The sequence below is a fragment of the Vitis riparia genome, chromosome 12, assembly GCF_004353265.1.
Source record: "Vitis riparia cultivar Riparia Gloire de Montpellier isolate 1030 chromosome 12, EGFV_Vit.rip_1.0, whole genome shotgun sequence".
In the NCBI taxonomy this organism is placed as follows: Eukaryota; Viridiplantae; Streptophyta; class Magnoliopsida; order Vitales; family Vitaceae; genus Vitis; species Vitis riparia.
In genome coordinates, this window is record NC_048442.1 from 22,402,401 (window position 1) to 22,419,549 (window position 17,149).

General features: G+C 35.6%; 1 protein-coding gene across 1 annotated transcript in view; it reads right to left on the reverse strand.

The window, feature by feature from the left end:
* LOC117926577 (callose synthase 7) overlaps positions 1–17,149 on the reverse strand; it is an 87,714-nt gene that overhangs the window by 48,280 nt on the left and 22,285 nt on the right. Inside the window, exons 7-9 of the mRNA XM_034845718.1 lie at positions 6,919–7,008; positions 6,675–6,775; positions 6,419–6,542 (exon numbers count right to left, since the gene is read on the reverse strand). Of these exons, the coding sequence (XP_034701609.1) occupies positions 6,419–6,542; positions 6,675–6,775; positions 6,919–7,008 (315 nt within the window). The remainder of the gene's footprint in view (positions 1–6,418; positions 6,543–6,674; positions 6,776–6,918; positions 7,009–17,149) is intronic.

Consider the following 17,149-nt stretch of genomic DNA (forward strand, 5'->3'; position numbering starts at 1 on the left):
AGGCGAGGCGTCTACGGTTCGCATTGGGCCGCCTTGCACCTAAGCATGCTTGAAACATGTCTTTCACAACTATGCTTATCTCATACTCGACCGGATATTGCCTTTACAGTTAGTATGGTAAGTCAATATATGCCTTCACCTTTTGAAATGCATCTCGAAGCAACTTATAAAATTTTAAGGTACTTGAAGAATACACTAAGAAAATAACTATTTTTTTAAGTAGAATAAAAAACAAGAAGTTGAAGTATACATAGATGCAAACTAGGCTAATTCAATGACTGATAGGAGATCAACCTCAGGGTATTGCACATTTATCTAGAGAAATTTGGTTACTTAGAGTCAAAAACAGAGTGTGGTAGTCAGGAGTAGTGGGAGGCAGAATTTAGAGTGATGACGCATGGGGTTTGTGAAGTGTTGTGGCTTAGTCATGTCCTAAAAGAGCTGAGACAACCAACAACCTACACTTTGAAGCTTTATTGCGATAATAAAGTTATAATCAGTATTGCATATAATCTAGTTTAGCATGATAGGACTAAACATGTGGAGATTGATAGACATTTCATAAAAGAAAAATTCAAAGCATGTATTATATGCACGCCATTTGTTCCAACTACACAACAACTAGCTGACATCCTAACCAAGAGACTTCAAAGACCAGTTTTTGAACATCTAACAAACAAATTGGACATGAAAGTGTTGAGATTTGAGGGATATGATAGTTGTAGTATACATTTTTGTATTATGTTGTTTAGTCAACCCTGTAAATTAGAGATATTAGTTGAACAGTAATTATTTTTTCCTAATTTTGTATATTAGACTTTCCTATAAGAAGGAAACTGTATAGTTGTGTAAATACCATCTTAGAAAAGAAAAAAATGTTCTTTTTCTTCATGGTACCAGAGACAGGTTGGGTCTTTGTTTTCTCCTTTCAAAAACCCTAGAATTCTTTGTCTTTTCTTCGTTTTTTCCTTCATCTGTTTCACTATAGCCATGTCTGAAAATTCGACTGCATCTCAACCAGCCCCTATTAAAATTTCTGAGACACAATCAACCCACACCTCGCATTTAGTCCAAATTACCACCATCCACCTGAATGGAGATAATTTTCTGCATTGGTCTCAATCGGTTCGTATGTATATACAGGGGCAAGGGAAGATAGGTTACCTAACCGAAGACAAGAAGGCACCAGGAAAGGAGTATCTGACTTATGCTACCTGGGATGCCAAGAAATCTATGGTCATGATATGGCTTGTTAATTCCATGGATGAAGACATTAGCTCCAATTATTTATGTTATCCCACGGCCAAAGAATTATGGGATAACATTAACCTGATGTACTCTGATCTGGGAAATCAGTCTCAAATTTTTGAGTTAACACTGAAACTTGGAGAAATTCGACAAGGAAATGACTCTGTCACCAAGTACTTCAACTCACTGAAAAGGTTGTGGCAAGACTTGAATTTATACAACGATTATGAATGGAAATCCCCAGAAAATTGTAACCAACATAAGAAAACAATGGAGGACAATCGGATTTACAAGTTTCTTGTTGGACTCAATGTCGAGTTTGACGAAGTGCAAGGCAGAATTATTGGCAGATCTCCTCTTCCCTCTATCAGTAATGTTTTTTCTGAAGTTCGAAGAGAGGAAAGTTGTAGACTTGTCATGCTCAGAAAAAAAAACTACTGATGAGCCATTCGAAAATTCTGCTTTGGCTACTACAGATGTTGCTGCCAACAAGGCCAGCAATTATCCGCACAGGATGGATGAGAAGCCTCGGGTTTGGTGTGATCACTATAATCGGCCATGCCATACTCAAGAAACTTGCTGGAAAATTCATGGCAAGCCTGCAAATTGGAAAAACAAAAAATTGGAAGGGAGGACTTCTCGTGTAACTCCATCAGCCAATGAAGCAGACCATGGAACATTCAACAAAAAGCAGATGGATCACCTTCAAAAACTGTTAAAATCTAATTCCTCATCTGGTATTCCAAGTGTTTCTTTGGCACAAACAAGTACTAATTCTAATGCCCTATCATGTTAAAATTCTGCTCCCTAGATCATAGATTCTGGAAAGTCTGACCATATGACAAGTTTTTCTTATCTTTTTAGTTCTTACTCACCTTGTTCTAGTAGTGAAAAAATCCGTATTGTTGATGGCAATTTCTCACCTATTGCAGGAAAAGGAGTAATAAAATTTCTAAGAATATAACTCTAAAATCTATTCTTCACATTCCAAAACTTGCTTGTAATCTTTTGTCTGTGAGTAAACTATCCAAAGATGCTAATTGTCGTGTCACCTTCTTTGAATCTCATGGTGAATTTCAGGACCAGGGCTCGAGGAAGATGATTGGTAGTGCTAGAATGATCGAAGGGCTTTACTATTTTGATGAACTTTCCTCTAGTAATAAAAAAACTCAGAGCCTTAGTAGTACTAGTTCAAATTTTATTTGTGAACAAATAATGCTATGGCATTATAGACTAGGACATCCTAGTTTTTCTTATTTTAAACACTTATTTCCTGCTTTATTTAAAGATATTGATTGTTCATTTTTTTATTATGAAAGTTGTTATTTATCAAAGAGCCAGTGTGCTACATATTTATTCAAACCCTATTTTGCCACCAAACCATTTTATTTAATACATAGTGATGTTTGGGGACCATCTCAGGCTACTAATAGTACTGGAAAAAAATGGTTTGTGACGTTTATTAATGATCACACTCGTTTGTACTGGATATATTTGATGAGTGAAAAATCTAAAGTTAAGAAATTATTTAAAGATTTTTACACTATGGTTGAAAACCAATTTCAAAGAAAAATATGTATTCTTTATTCAAATAATGGATCTAAATATTTAAATGAGCTCTTGGGAAACTTTTTGAAAGAAAAAGGAATTCAGCATCAATCTACATGTCGAGATACCCCTCAACAAAATGGCATTGCTAAGCGTAAAAACAAACATTTACTCGAAGTAGCATGTGCCATAATGTTTTATATGAATGTTCCAAAATATTTATGAGGTGATGTTGTTTTAACCACTTGCTATTTGATTAACAGGATGTCGACTCGTGTTTTAAAGTACATGACACCTTTCAGGTGTTTTAAAAATTTTTTCCTAAAACACAAATATACTTTGATTTACCTATAAAAGTCTTCGGTTGTATTGTTTTTGTTCACATACCCAATAAATTTCAATCTAAACTTGACCCTCGGGCTGAAAAATGTGTTTCTATGGGCTATGCTCCAAACAAAAAAGGATACAAGTGTTATAATCCACAAACCAGAAAATTTCATTTTAATATTGATGTTTCTTGTTTAGAAAATCAACCTTACTTTCACAAAAAATTTCTCCAGGGGGAGAATCAAGGAGTAGAAGATAATTTTTGGGATTTTTATGTCCCTTTACCGAATACTATTTTACTAGAGTATTCTTCTCATAATAATTTAGAAACTCAAACTAAGGAATTAAATGTTCCAGATATTGGAAATATAGAAAATCCTAGCTTGTCCTTGCCTAGTATAGATGTTTCACAAACAAAGGGAGAAGCACTACAGAAGAATGTAAATCGTTTGAATTCTGAGTTTCAAGTTTATACTCGAAGGAAACTTCATCATCAAACACAAAACCCAACTATCATACTAGCATAAGATAAGTCAAACACTCTGGGAGATGGTTATCTAAATATTTAAGGTACTCTAAATCCTCCTATTCCTTCTAATACCATACCTTTGGATCTAGATGTGCCCATAGCAATTAGAAAATGAACTAGCTCCTATACTATGCATACTATCGCCAAATATCTCTCTTACACAAAACTGTCAAAAAATCATAGAGCCTTTATATCTAAGATCTCTTACTTGTTTGTTCCAAGAAATATACAGGAAGACCTTGGTGATCCGAATTGGAAATTGGCAGTTATGGAAGAGATGAATGGTCTTAGAAGAAGTGGTACATGGGAAATTGTAAATTTGTCGAGAGACAAAAAGACAGTGGGCTGCAAATGGGTGTTTACTGTAAAGTGCAAATCTGATGGAAGCATAGAAAGGTACAAGGCAAGACTTGTGGCAAAAGGCTTTATACAGACTTATGGGATTGACTATCAGGAAACATTTGCTCATGTTGCAAAAATAAACTCTATTAGAGTTTTATTGTCTTTAGCAGTTAACTCCAGTTGGCCCTTGTACCAGCTAGATGTAAAAAAATGTCTTTCTCAATGGCGATTTAGAAAAAGAAGTGTTCATGAGTTTACCACCAGGCTTTGAGGAGAAACTTGGAAGTGACAAAGTCTGCAAATTAAGAAAGTCTTTGTATGGGCTTAAGCAATCCCCGAGAGCTTGGTTTGAACACTTTGGAAAAACTGTGACCAGCTATGGTTTTCAGCAAAGTCAAGCAGATCATACTCTATTCTATAAACACTCAAAGGAAGAAAAAGTTGCAATTTTAATTGTTTATGTTGATGACATGATTCTGGTGATGATATTGACAACTAGAAAGGCTCAAGAAGAGACTTGCAAAAGACTTTGAGATCAAGGACTTAGATATGTTGAAATATTTCCTTGGAATGGAGTTTGCGCGATCTAAGGAAGGTATCTTTGTTAATCAGAGGAAATATGTACTTGATCTGCTTGGTGAGACAGGCTTACTTGGTTGTAAAGCAGCTGAAACTCCCATTAAGCCTAACTTGAAGTTACAAGCTGCCAAATCTAAGGATGTGAAAAGTATAGAACAATACCAAAGACTAGTCGGAAGGTTAATTTACTTGTCTCATACACGCTCGGACATAGCCTTTGCAGTTAGTATAGTGAGCCAATTTATGCACTCTCCAGGACCAGAACATTTTGATGTTGTTTACAGGATTTTAAGATACTTAAAAAGTACACCATGAAGAGGGTTATTATTTAGAAAGCGTGGTCATTTACAAGTTAAAGTCTATATTGATGCAAATTGGGCAAAAAATATTATGGATAGAAGATCAACATTAGGTTATTGTACCTTTGTTGGAAGTAACCTAGTCACATGGCAAAGTAAAAAACAGAATGTAGTGGCTAGAAGTAGTGCTAAGGCAAAATTTAGATCTCTCACATGGGATTTGTGAAGTAATGTGGATCAAAAGGATACTTGAAGAGTTGAAGATTCCTAGTCCATCTCCCATGAAAGCTTACCGTGATAATAAAGCAACTATCTTAATATCACACAATCTAGTTCTTCATGATAGAACTAAGCATGTAGAAGTGGATAAGCACTTTATCAAAGAAAAGCTTGACAATGGCTTGATTTGCATGACATACATTCCAACAACTGAAGAAGTTGCTGATATACTGACAAAGAGACTACATGGGAAGCAATTTGACAGTTTAGTTAGCAAAATGGCTATGGAAGATATTTTTAAACCAACTTAAGGGGGAGTGTTGAGAAATTGAAGATTTGGTTCAATTAACAGAGATTTGAGGGATATGATAGCTATAGTATACATTTTTGTATTTATGTTGTTTAGTCCACCCTGTAAATTAGGGATATTAGTTGGACAGTAATTATTCTTTCCTAATTTTGTACATTAGACTTTCTTATAAGAAGGAAACTGTATAGCTGTGTAAATACCATATTAGAAAAGAAAAAAATATTCTTTTTCTTTAGATAGATATTTATGCACCAACTTGAGGGGGAGTGTTGAAAGTCTAGGAATATTGTTGTTATTTTTTAATGAAAATGATAAAATCTAATATTTATTTTTAAATTAGGATTTTATCCTGAAATTTATTTTTAAATTCAGATTTAGTTATAGTGAGTTTCCTATTCTAATTTTTAGGGAAGTTCTTATTTTCTTGCTAGAGGATTCTCTATCTTTTAGGGAAGTTCCTATTTTCTAACTAGAGGAGTCTCTATATAAACTTATATTGTATCCTTCATACTTTTTTTTAGAAAAGAGGATTAATAAAAATTTATTTTCCTCAAAGCTTACATGAACCTTAACCTTCTTTATTGGAGATCAAATACCTCATCTTTACATCAAATCAAGCAACCCTTAACAGAATAACAAATACCATGAATGATACCCTGATGCTAATCACAAATGAAATTGGAAACAAGAATACATAAGATGCAAGTGAAGAAAGGGTATGTTCAGTCATCATTATTAATAAATAAAAATATAACAAACAATTTTAGAAAAGTTGAAATAGTTCATAATCTAAAATGAATGTAAGAATAAGCCTTGCACAGTAATGAAATATAATAATAAAGGGAAAACACCTTATTATGAAAATAATATGATGATTGCCCATTGGTAAGAGCACTCCAAGATAAAAGAAATTCAATGTTGCAAGGGAAAATATTATCAGAAAATTTGATAAAATTAGCAAAGCTCAGGAAACAACAATGTCCAGATCAGAGAGACTGAAAATACAAGGAGACTTACATTATGGAAAATATAGCAAATGCATTCAGGCATAAATCGAACATTTGAAGCTTCACCCCAAATGAGGAGATAAAGCCCAATGTAAAGAAGCTCTAACTGTTGTCTATCAGCACCTTGTGGAATCCTTCCATGAAAAAAAAACTCCCACTAAATTAAAATTTCAAGTGCTCATGTAGTAAAATGAAGAAGAGTACTAATTTCACTAATTACATTGAAGGCATTTTTTTATGATTTGAACTGAAACAGATCAACTTACTTGATATTATGTTTGTAATGCAAATAGTTGCACCACGAAAGATAATTCTCAAAAATTTTATTCTTCAAATCTGTCACAGTGTGTTCACTTAGCTGCAAAGCCTGCCATAAATTTTTCATCAATCTACAACTTTTGAAGAAAAAAATGCGGGTTATCCATCAAGCAAACAAAGAGGGTATATTAACCCACCCACTGGATAAAGATTTATGTCCAAATGTTTATAACATTAGGAACAATAATTCACCTGGGTATATTCCTCGAGGTTCTTATCCCTGACGTCCATATTTGCAAGTAGCATTACTAAGTGCTCTCTTTGATTCGCCACATTACCTTTCTTCAGTCCCAAAAACACATGAGACAAAAGTCAGCATCAGATGAACAGCACTATTGACTTTATTAGCAGTTTATATGATAAGGATAAAACAAGCAACAGTGGTAGTGGCAGCAAATTTAACCAGAAATACTACAACGGCATATCCCTCACAGAAAAGATACCACATACAAAGCATATCATGCAGAAAATCGACTAACATATAACTGTAATCTGTAGCTTTTTCATAGGAACAAGAAAAATTTATTAAGAAGAAGCAAAATAGAACAAGAAACACTGAAATATCCTTCAAGAAAGCCATAGGAACAAAAACAATGAAAAAGAAAGCTAAAAACAGCAGCCCTAACAAAACTACTTATCCCGAAGGTGAACGCTCATGGCCTGAGAAAAATAACAGAGGAACAACAAAGGATAACAGAACATATAAATGAAACTCAGGGGAAGAAGAATTCCCCAACAAACCCCTCCTACAAGGCAGCTCCTTGCTTAGCCATGCAGTACACTACCTTGTCAGCAGACACACTCCAGATTTCTAGGAGGGATAATCTTGTGAATCCAAGCATTAATTTCCAAGGCCTTCCCCTTCTATGGCATACCCATGAGAGAACAACATTCAAGTCCCACTCCACATATTGGTAGTAGACTTCCTATAAGGATGCTCTATCAATCCTCACAACAAAGCTAGGATCCTTACCTCAAGGTTTAGACCAAAACCAGTTGGCCTAGACAAAACTTTAACCAACTACCTCTATGGTCATTGAACATTCTAACAACCCCTAGCAGAACCAGGTTACTCAAAAAAACAACCATTAAATTTTATCTGGGGATCCTAAAGAGAGACATAACTGTTCAACCTTGATGTTTGGATCCCACTTATGGTAGCCAAAAACCTCTCTCCAACTCAATATAATCAAGCTAACAGGAATGCCAAAGCACATCTTAGTATGGGACACCAAAAGAAAGGTGAAATAGTGAGCATTATTCAAAAAGTAATCATCAGACCACCTCTTATATATAGACATCCTGTCATTTCTCTCAATACAGATCAGCCAAAGAATTGATAGCATGTCCCAATACTACCACAAGAGGCTGTCCTCGTAAAGCCTGTAGATGTAGTCGAAAACGATAGGAAAGAGGGAATAAAGAAAGGAGTAAAAAACTTCTCGTCATAAATACAAGAATTTTAAACAAATATTTTTATTACCTGAATAATTAATGAATAATTGTGTACAACCCTAGGCATTCATAGAGTCAATTCTAATACTAAATATAATAGGACAATAACCATAATCATGGTAGATCTATTCCTAGTAAGAAAATATTAAATAGAAGCCTAAATAAAGTACAAAACTAATGTAGTAAAAGTCCAATTAGAATATAATAAAAATCAAACATAATAGAGAGCACTTTTTGGCACTTTATACATATAGTGGGTTTACATACGCTCCAGCTTGAAGAGAGGGACTGCATTAGATCTTATTATTTTTGCATTAAAGTTTATTATTGTTATATTATATTAGGGGTATCATTGTAATTTTCATCCATATGCTCTAGCTTGAGGGGGACCATTAGAGCTTATTCTTGTTGCATTAAAGTTTATTATTGTTATAATACTATATTTGGGGTATCATTATAATTTCTTATTTCAGAATTGTTGGACAACTAATTTTCCTAAAAGTTTGAGCTTTCGCATTAATGTCCACAAGGTATATCATGCTCTCCAATACTCTCCCTCACATGTGGTCCTATACCTGAACATGGAGAAAAAAACTAGAACGTAGGCAAACAAATTATGGACAATCTTTTTTGGACTTGCACATGGCTTAATAAATTAGGAAAATAAACATGTTGTGGTTTTGATACTATGTTAGACAGCCAATTTACCTAAAAGCTTAAAATGTTGAGATTTTACCCCTAATGTATATCATGCTCTCAAATAAGACTCAATATCATGAACAGAAGGAAGAGAATAGGTAAGTCAACAGAACAAAAACCTAAACCTCTTCTATCTTTTATTTCTTATTTTTTCTCTCTTCCACCCAAATCTTAAACTCACAGGCTTATAGTTTCAACTAAGGGTATAATCCTCAAACCCTAGTTAACATTGTGTAGAGACAGCCACTAAATGGAGGTAAATGCTAGTTTGGTGTTGACTCAAAATCTTTTACGATTTTAGTAGAGATTGTTAAAGGCAAGGTGGTGGGTAAGGTGTTGGTTGAGGGGGCGAGTATTCTCATCCTAGATCAAGTTTGGCAAGAAAGAACTTACCTTGTTATTGGATGGGGTAGAATCACGCAATGAAAATGTAGGACTAAACTCTCATAGGAAGGTAGGGAAGGAGGGAGAAAGGATTTTCAAGATGGAAATGTGCAACAAGGCAAGAAGATTCCTACTATGCTTTGTTTTTCCAATGGAGAAGAAGATATTTACTTTGATATTCTCTAAGGAAAGAGGTTTTCTAAGGGGTGGAAGTTTCTCATTGCAAAGTCAGGGAATTTAGGGTTAGTCCCTCCTCACAGGATTGAACAAGAAGCACAAGGGGTTAGTCTTCTCATGTAGGGGAAAAAAGAGGGTCCCCAAGTAAGATAGCTTATTTGGTAGAGTTGGTGACAAACGATCGTGTTGGTGTGAGTGAAGCAATGTGAATTCAAATAAGAAGGGAGAAAATCAGCAAAAATATGGCACACCTTCAATAGAACCTTATGGGTAGATAGGGTGATTCTTCACATAATAGTTTGGATCTATTCTCCTTAGAAAATTGAGCTATGTATAATTGGTGGTTGAAAGGGAACATTTATTTGGATTTGATGAGCGGTTCCCTAATTTTATTTGAGTTTGACCAAGGATCAAAAGGTGTTGCAAATGAGGTTGAGGAATTTCAAGGGAAATTGTTTGCATCTGGATAGGTGGTCTCAGGAAGTCGGTTATTTCAGGCATGATGCTAATGCTGAAGAAGTATGTTTAGGATTAATAAGGTTGTCTTTTCATCTATAAGGAAAGGATTTGTTTAAAAATGTGAGGAACCAGTACGGGGACTTTGCGGCAGTGGATAAAGACACAATGTCTCAACTTAATTTACAATAGGCAAGGATCCTCATTTACTCAAATGGGAGAGTGGTCCCAAGTTCTTAGTTTAGTGGTCCCAAGTATGGTGGGATTTTTGTGGTTTTCCATTCAGCTTTAGTGGGAGATTCTGTCATGGCTGATTGAGGTTGAAACAAAGCTTACTAGTCGGAGGTTAGAGGAAGAGCGAGGGGGCCTTCATGTGTTGGTGGGGAAAGTAGGGAAAGACGAGGAGTTGTGTGCAAAAGTGGTTGAAAGTGTGTCTTGCAAGGGATGTAAATTGGTTGTTGTAGGAGTGAGGAGCATATCTTTTTCCTAACCTTGCGCATAGATGGGAGTAGTGAGGTGGGTATCCCCCTTTAGTAGACCTTAGGAGCAATATGGTCGAAGCTAGATGGCCCTTCTATTTTAAATTCATTTTAAGCTAAGGAATGAGCATTATTTAGCCCAAAGGACGTGGGTTCTAAGTTGAATGAGGCCCATAGCAATTCTACGAGATCAAAGGGCAGTTTATTTAAAAGGTGGAGTTCATTCTTGTGGCCTAGGCGAGGATAGGCCTATTGAAGCTCCTCATACCTCTTCATGTTCCCCTTTTTTAAGGGAGCTATCCAATCAAAGAGCAAAGCCCAATTTTGTATTTAAATCCAAGGAGAAAAGAGCCCACGAGATGTTCTAGAGTTTTCCTCTCTATAGTGTGAGGAAGGGAAGCAAGCCTAACTTTTTCATTCCTCGAGTATCGAAGGTCACCTAAATCCTAGAGGGAGGGCTTTCCTATGTAAATGAAGCGTTATTGGCCACAACTACCCAATTCAAAAGAATGACTTTTATCCGTTGTGTTTCTTTTGGGGACGGGCTCTCTTCTTCCTCTTGTCCTCCAAAGGATAGGCGAGAAATTCTTTGTTTGGTGCATAATTGAGGACACTCAAAAGGAGCCAAAGGTAAGTTTTGATATAAGGCCTACCAATGTTGATAAAAGGTCATGAACTAGAGTTCTTATAGTTGTCGAGTGTGGGAAATTTTGAACCAAATGAAGAAAAGGATTTCTAGCAAGTCCATGAGGGCTACAAGTGGTCCTTTAAGGATTATTTTCCAAGATGGCACATTGTCAATGTTCCTCGAATTTTGTCCAGGTGATTCGGGATACTCAAAGGATGGGGTAAGGTGGTAGGAGAGTAATTTGGAAAAAAAGATACCCAAGGGTGTCTTCCACAAACTAGCTATCTTTAATAGTTTCATGGGGATGGTAATCGAGGGTTTTGAAAAGGAGATTATATCCCTGTAGGAGATGATGGAAGCTAGAAAGGGGGCAGTGTTTCATTGTTGGGAAAGAAGAGGAAATCATCTTCTACAACCCACTTTGAGAGAGAGCTCCAAAAATTAGAATGTTTAATTAATTACAAGAGTACATCTGGGATAGAAAAGGATCATGAGAAGAAAAGCGAGGAGCCAATCTTAGCCACTTAATGAAGTTAGGAATCATATCTCAAATGTCAAAAAGGCAAATGATGGGAAAAAGCAAAAGTTAATAAAACCACTAATTAGGTCTTAAGGGCCTGATCTAGTCAATCCTCAAGAAACAAAGGTAAAACAGATGACTGGACAACTAGTAAAAAGTCTAGGAGTAGGAAGATTCTTGGATTAGGTTGTAGTGGAAGCCAATGGTTCAGTAGGAGGCATCTTAGGTTTTTGGGATAATAGAGTGCTAAAGCTTCTTAAAATGTAAGTGGGAGTGTTTTCTATCCCTTATTGGTTCAAAAATTGTGAAGATGGCTTTGTCTAGGTGTTTTTAGATGTTTATTGTCAATCCTTAGTAGGGAAAGAAAGGACTTTTGAGTAGAATTAGGTGTTATTAGAAGTTTATGGAATGATATCTCTAGTGCTTAGGAGGGAATTTTAATATGGTCAATTTCTTGGTCGAGAAGGGAAATTGTCCAAGACCATCTTTTGATACGAGGCATTTCTCAAAGATTATTAAGGAATTGAATTGAAGGTATCTTACCTATCAAAAAAAAAATTGAACTTAAGGGATCTTCCTCTAGTTACAGAGCCTTTCACTTGGCGTCATGGAATGAATTCTCATTCTACTTTGAGGTTAAAACCATTTCCTAGTGTTGAATGATTGGGAGGATCATGTTCAAGCATAGTTCAAAGCATTTTACCTAAGCTAATATCATATCACCCTCCTATAGTTCTTGATAGAGGTGGGATACGGAAGGACAAAACTCCTTTTAGATTTGAAATTAGGTGGCTTAAGTTAGAAGGTTTTAAAGACTTAGTGAGGAGTTGGTGGTTGGGTTATAACATGAATGGCTCCCACAATCATATGTTGGCAACAAACTTAAGAACCTTAAGCAACACTTAAAAAAATGGAATAGTGAGGTCTTTAGGAATGTCATAAATAAAATAAAAATTAAAAAAAAATAATAATTGAGGCCTTTAATAAGATTGGTTTTTGGGACTCTAAGGAGAGACAAGCTCCCCTTTCCTTGATAAGTTTGAGGCAAGAAGATTAGCAGTGACTGAATTCAACAAGTAACCTTGTTGGAAGACACTATGTGGAGATAGAAATCAATAGAAATTTGGTTAAAGAGAGAGATAAAAATGTCAAATTCTTCCATAAAAGGGCCAACACTCGAAGAAGAAACTCCATGACCAAAGTGAGAGTGAATGGTGTATCTTTGTCTAAGGAAGCAAATATAACGGAGGGAGTTTCCAAGGCCTTCTAGTTACTTTTGTCCAAAACCAAGGATTGGAGACCTAGCATTAACAGGATGTCTTTTGAAGCACTGGGAAGTGATGAGGCTAGGAATTTGGCAATTTCTTTCTCTAAGAAGGTAATTCTAGCGACCGTCTAGTTTGAGTTGGCATAAAACCCTAAGGCTAGACAGGTTTACCATGGCGTTGCAGTAAATGAGTTTAGACTTTGTAAAACTAGAGGTGATGAGCTTCTTGAGGGAGTTTTTTTATAATAGTTCTTTTAAAAGAAGCTTATATGTCACTTTTTTAGTTCTGATCACAAAGAAAGGTAGAGTTAAGGACTTGAAAGATTTTACACCCATTATCTTAGTTAAGGGGGTATATAAGCTTCTAACTAAATTCATAGCTAATAGGCCCAAGAAAGTGGTAGGTAATGTGGTTTTAACTTATCAACATGCATTTGTAAAGGATAAGAAAATTTTGAATGCAACCCTTATTGCAAATGAGACATTAGATTGAAGGTTAAAAGAGTGTAGTGGGGTTATTTGCAAGTTGGACATTAAGAAAGCATATAATCATGTAAATTAGGACTTTTTGCTTATAGTATTGGACAAAATGAGATTTCATCAAAAGTGGGTGAGATGGAGTAAATGGTGTATTTCTATGGTGATCCTTTGTTCTAGTTAACAGGATCCCATCTAGTTTCTTCCAAAGATCTAGGGGTTTGAGGCAAGGTGATCCTTTCTCACCCTACCTCTTCATCTTGGCTATGGAGGCCCTAAGTAAGGATGTTGAGAAAGGCAATAGATGGGGGCTTCATATTAGCTTCAATATGAGTGGAAGAGGTGGGCAAGGTATGGAAGTGTCCCATTTGTTATTTGCTAATAACGTCCTATTTTCTTGCAATGCTAATCAAGAACAAATGGAGTATATTGGATTTTCATGTGGTTTGAAAATAAATGCTAGGCTTAAAAATAAATATGGAGATAAGTGAACTTATACCGGTAGAACAAGTTGCATTTAATGGAGGATATTTAAGGTGCAAGGTAGAGGTCTTTCCCATTTCCTACTTAGGCTTACCCTTAGGAGCTTCTTACAAATCAGCGAGGGTGTACAATGTGGTGGAAGAGAAACTTCAAAGAAGGCTTGCTTTGTGAAAATGACAATATCTTTCTAATGGAGGGAGACTTACTTTGATCAAGAGCACGTTGTCAAGTTTTTCCATTTATTTTGTATCGTTTTTTTATCATTCCAAAGAGAGAGTGATGTAGGACAAGCCTAAGATGGTTGCCTACAATCAAATAGGTGGGTTAGGGTTTTTATCTTTTCAAGTTTAAGGAGAGGAACAAGGGATAAAGTTTATGGCAGCAAAATAAAAGAAAATAAAATATAGAGAGAGAAAATAAGGAAAAGAAGGGATAGAACCTTAGAGTCGCACTAAAGCCTCCTAGGAGTCTCACCTAAAACAAAATCAATGGAATCTCACCACTGAGAACTGCAAAGTATGTAAGAAAATGTAATATTATTAATTATCAATCAATACTTTGGTTTACATCAATTACCCTTATTTATAGTCTTTTCTAAGAAATCCAAAGTCTACTATAATTCTAATAACATATTATGACTCTAATTCTAATTATCTTATAACAAAGTTAGTTATTCCTAATTTACTGCAATAAATGCTAATCCTAATTTAATTACAACTAATACTAATGTTCATCCTCATTAAGGTGGGCCTTAAATTGGAACAAATTAAAACAACTTCCTTTGAGGAAAATGGGAGGTCAAAGAAAAAGCCTTACTTGGTTGAGTTGGTCTGTGGTCACAACTAGACAAAAAGAATGATGGTCTTAGCATCAAATATCTATACACACTAAACAAGGCTCTCCTTGGTAAATGGAGCTAAAGATTAGCTTCAAAGAGAGAATCCCTTTGGAAATGAGTCATAGTTGAAAATTTTGAGACTAATGGAAAGGAATGGTGTTCAAGATCAGTGAGAGACTACTATGAGGTGAGCCTATCAAAGGCTATCAGAAATGGGTGGGAAAACTTTAAAAGTAGATATCACTACATCATGTGTAACTAAAAGAGGGTAAAATTTTGGAAAGTCAAATGGTGTAAAGATAGTTCTTCGGATGAATCCTCCTTGGCACTTTTTTGTATAGCCATTGAAAAGATGATTGGACTGCAGAAATGTCGGAGCAAGTAAGGAAAGGGGGTCAATGGAATCCCCATTTCACAGACAATTGCATGATTGGGAGTTAGAATAAGTGAGGCCCTTTTTAGAAGACTACAATCAGCCTTAATAAGCAGGGATGTGGAGGATAGATTGGGTTGGAAGAAAACAAAGTGCAACAAATTCTCTATTAAATCCTACTACTCTTAATTATCTGGGGAAAGAAGTGAGGCTTTTCCTTCAAGCATAGTGTAGAATCCTTGGGCTCCCATAAGGGTGAGTTCCTTTGCTTTGGAAGATTTATGGGGTAGGATTTTAACACTTGACCAACTCAGAATTTGATGAATAGGTGCTACATGTGTATAAGGGAAGAGGAATTAGTTGATCATTTGCTTCTACATTGCTCCAAAGCAAGAACTCTATGGTTGATATTTTGTTCTCTTTTTAGTGCGACCTAGGTTATAATCTTTAGTAAGAAAGACCCTTATGAGTTGACATAGTTATTATGTGGGGATGGAGAGGAAGAAAGCTTGAAAGGTCACTCATGTGTATACTCTAATTGGGTTAGAGTGTACATAGGTAACCATTCCATAACTATTATAGGCTTTATTGATTGGTGGAGCTAAAACTAAGTGGAGGGAGGTTGGTTTTTTTTCCCTCCCCTTCTTTTACTTGCTTGATGGCACTCTTTGCATACACCGAGTATACTTTGTTGCACTCTCATTTAGACATTGTCAATATATTCTCTCTTTCACCTATAAAAAAGCATCATCAATCATTCTTAAAGCTTACCATGGAAACCACCTCATTCACATAAAGTAACTTCTCATTCATAATTTCATTAGCTATCAAATATGCATCAATAATCATCTTCACCGCAACAAAGTCCCCTCGAAAGGAAAGATAGTCCCTAGAGTACCTAATGAAAATACTTAGGGATGACCCTAGCTAAAATCTCATACAAGCTACTTAGCAAGTTAATGAGCTTAAAATCTTCAATACTAAAGCTAAGGGCTCTTCTAAGATCAAAAGCAATAATTATGGAGTTGGAAGTTTAATAACCCACTTGTGGTAAAATTCCTCAACAAGTTTAACAAAATGCTCTCAAGGTAAATAAAACTCTTGATAAAAAGCTATACAAAGGTCATCAACTCCAAGACTTTGTCCTTATCCACAAGAGAGTGTTTCTTAATTTATCCTCCAAGAATGATCACTTCAACAATTTTCCTCTCTCCTAATACAAAGAATCTTAAGATTTATCCTCAAATAAAATCCAAATCTCAATCCCAGAGTGGAGTGGTGTTGATCTGAACCCTGTCAAGTAAGAGTCGTACTGCATTTTCGTACCATTAATTGAAACAATTGCAACCACAGACTATCTTTCAACACTTTAAGATTGGTCACCCTATTTGACCCTAGCCAGCAAGGGACTATACTTTTTGCGTCAGGTTCATGAGAACCCATTATGTATTTGGATCCTACAGGGAAATTTTGAAATTGATCAAACTTATGTTTTGATATGCTTATATTTGCATTTGTATCTAACTTGAAAACATGCAATATTTGAATTATCAGATACTAAGAATCTTCTGATTCAGTTCCAATTTGACATCTATTATTTGTAAACACATAACCACCTGCTTTATATGCAACTAATTTTCACTATGTCACAATTATGTGTCTCTATTGTTGAGCTCAACAGTTGAAGTTAAACCATTTCAGGTGAGTACCAGTTGCATGATGAGTGAACTCTAGCTTATTCATTTGCAGATTATTAGTTCAAGAGAGTTAATTTCAAGAAAATAATAGTTCCATAGTAATATATCCACAATATGTCTCCACTTCAGGGGGAAAAAGCAGTGTAACTTGATTCCAATGTCTCTGAAACATGAAGAAAGAATGCTCAGAAGCATGTTAAATTCTGAATGAACTTACTCCCAGGCTGACACCACAATTCAAAAAGGATAATATCTGTTGTGAAGTGTCAATAAAGCCAAATTGGCCCTTGAGACCAATGGGTACAGCTACCTCCTCCATCCAAGGATCAGACATCATTCAAGTACAGTACTGAGGGCTTACTCTAAAACCCACCAAGTTAGTTCAGCTATTGGGTAGAGATGTTAGCATTTCTAGAGGGCTTACTGCAAACTAAAGCTTTGTGTCTATCCAACCAAAATGCAGAAGGAGATATTGCTGCTGTTGTTATTT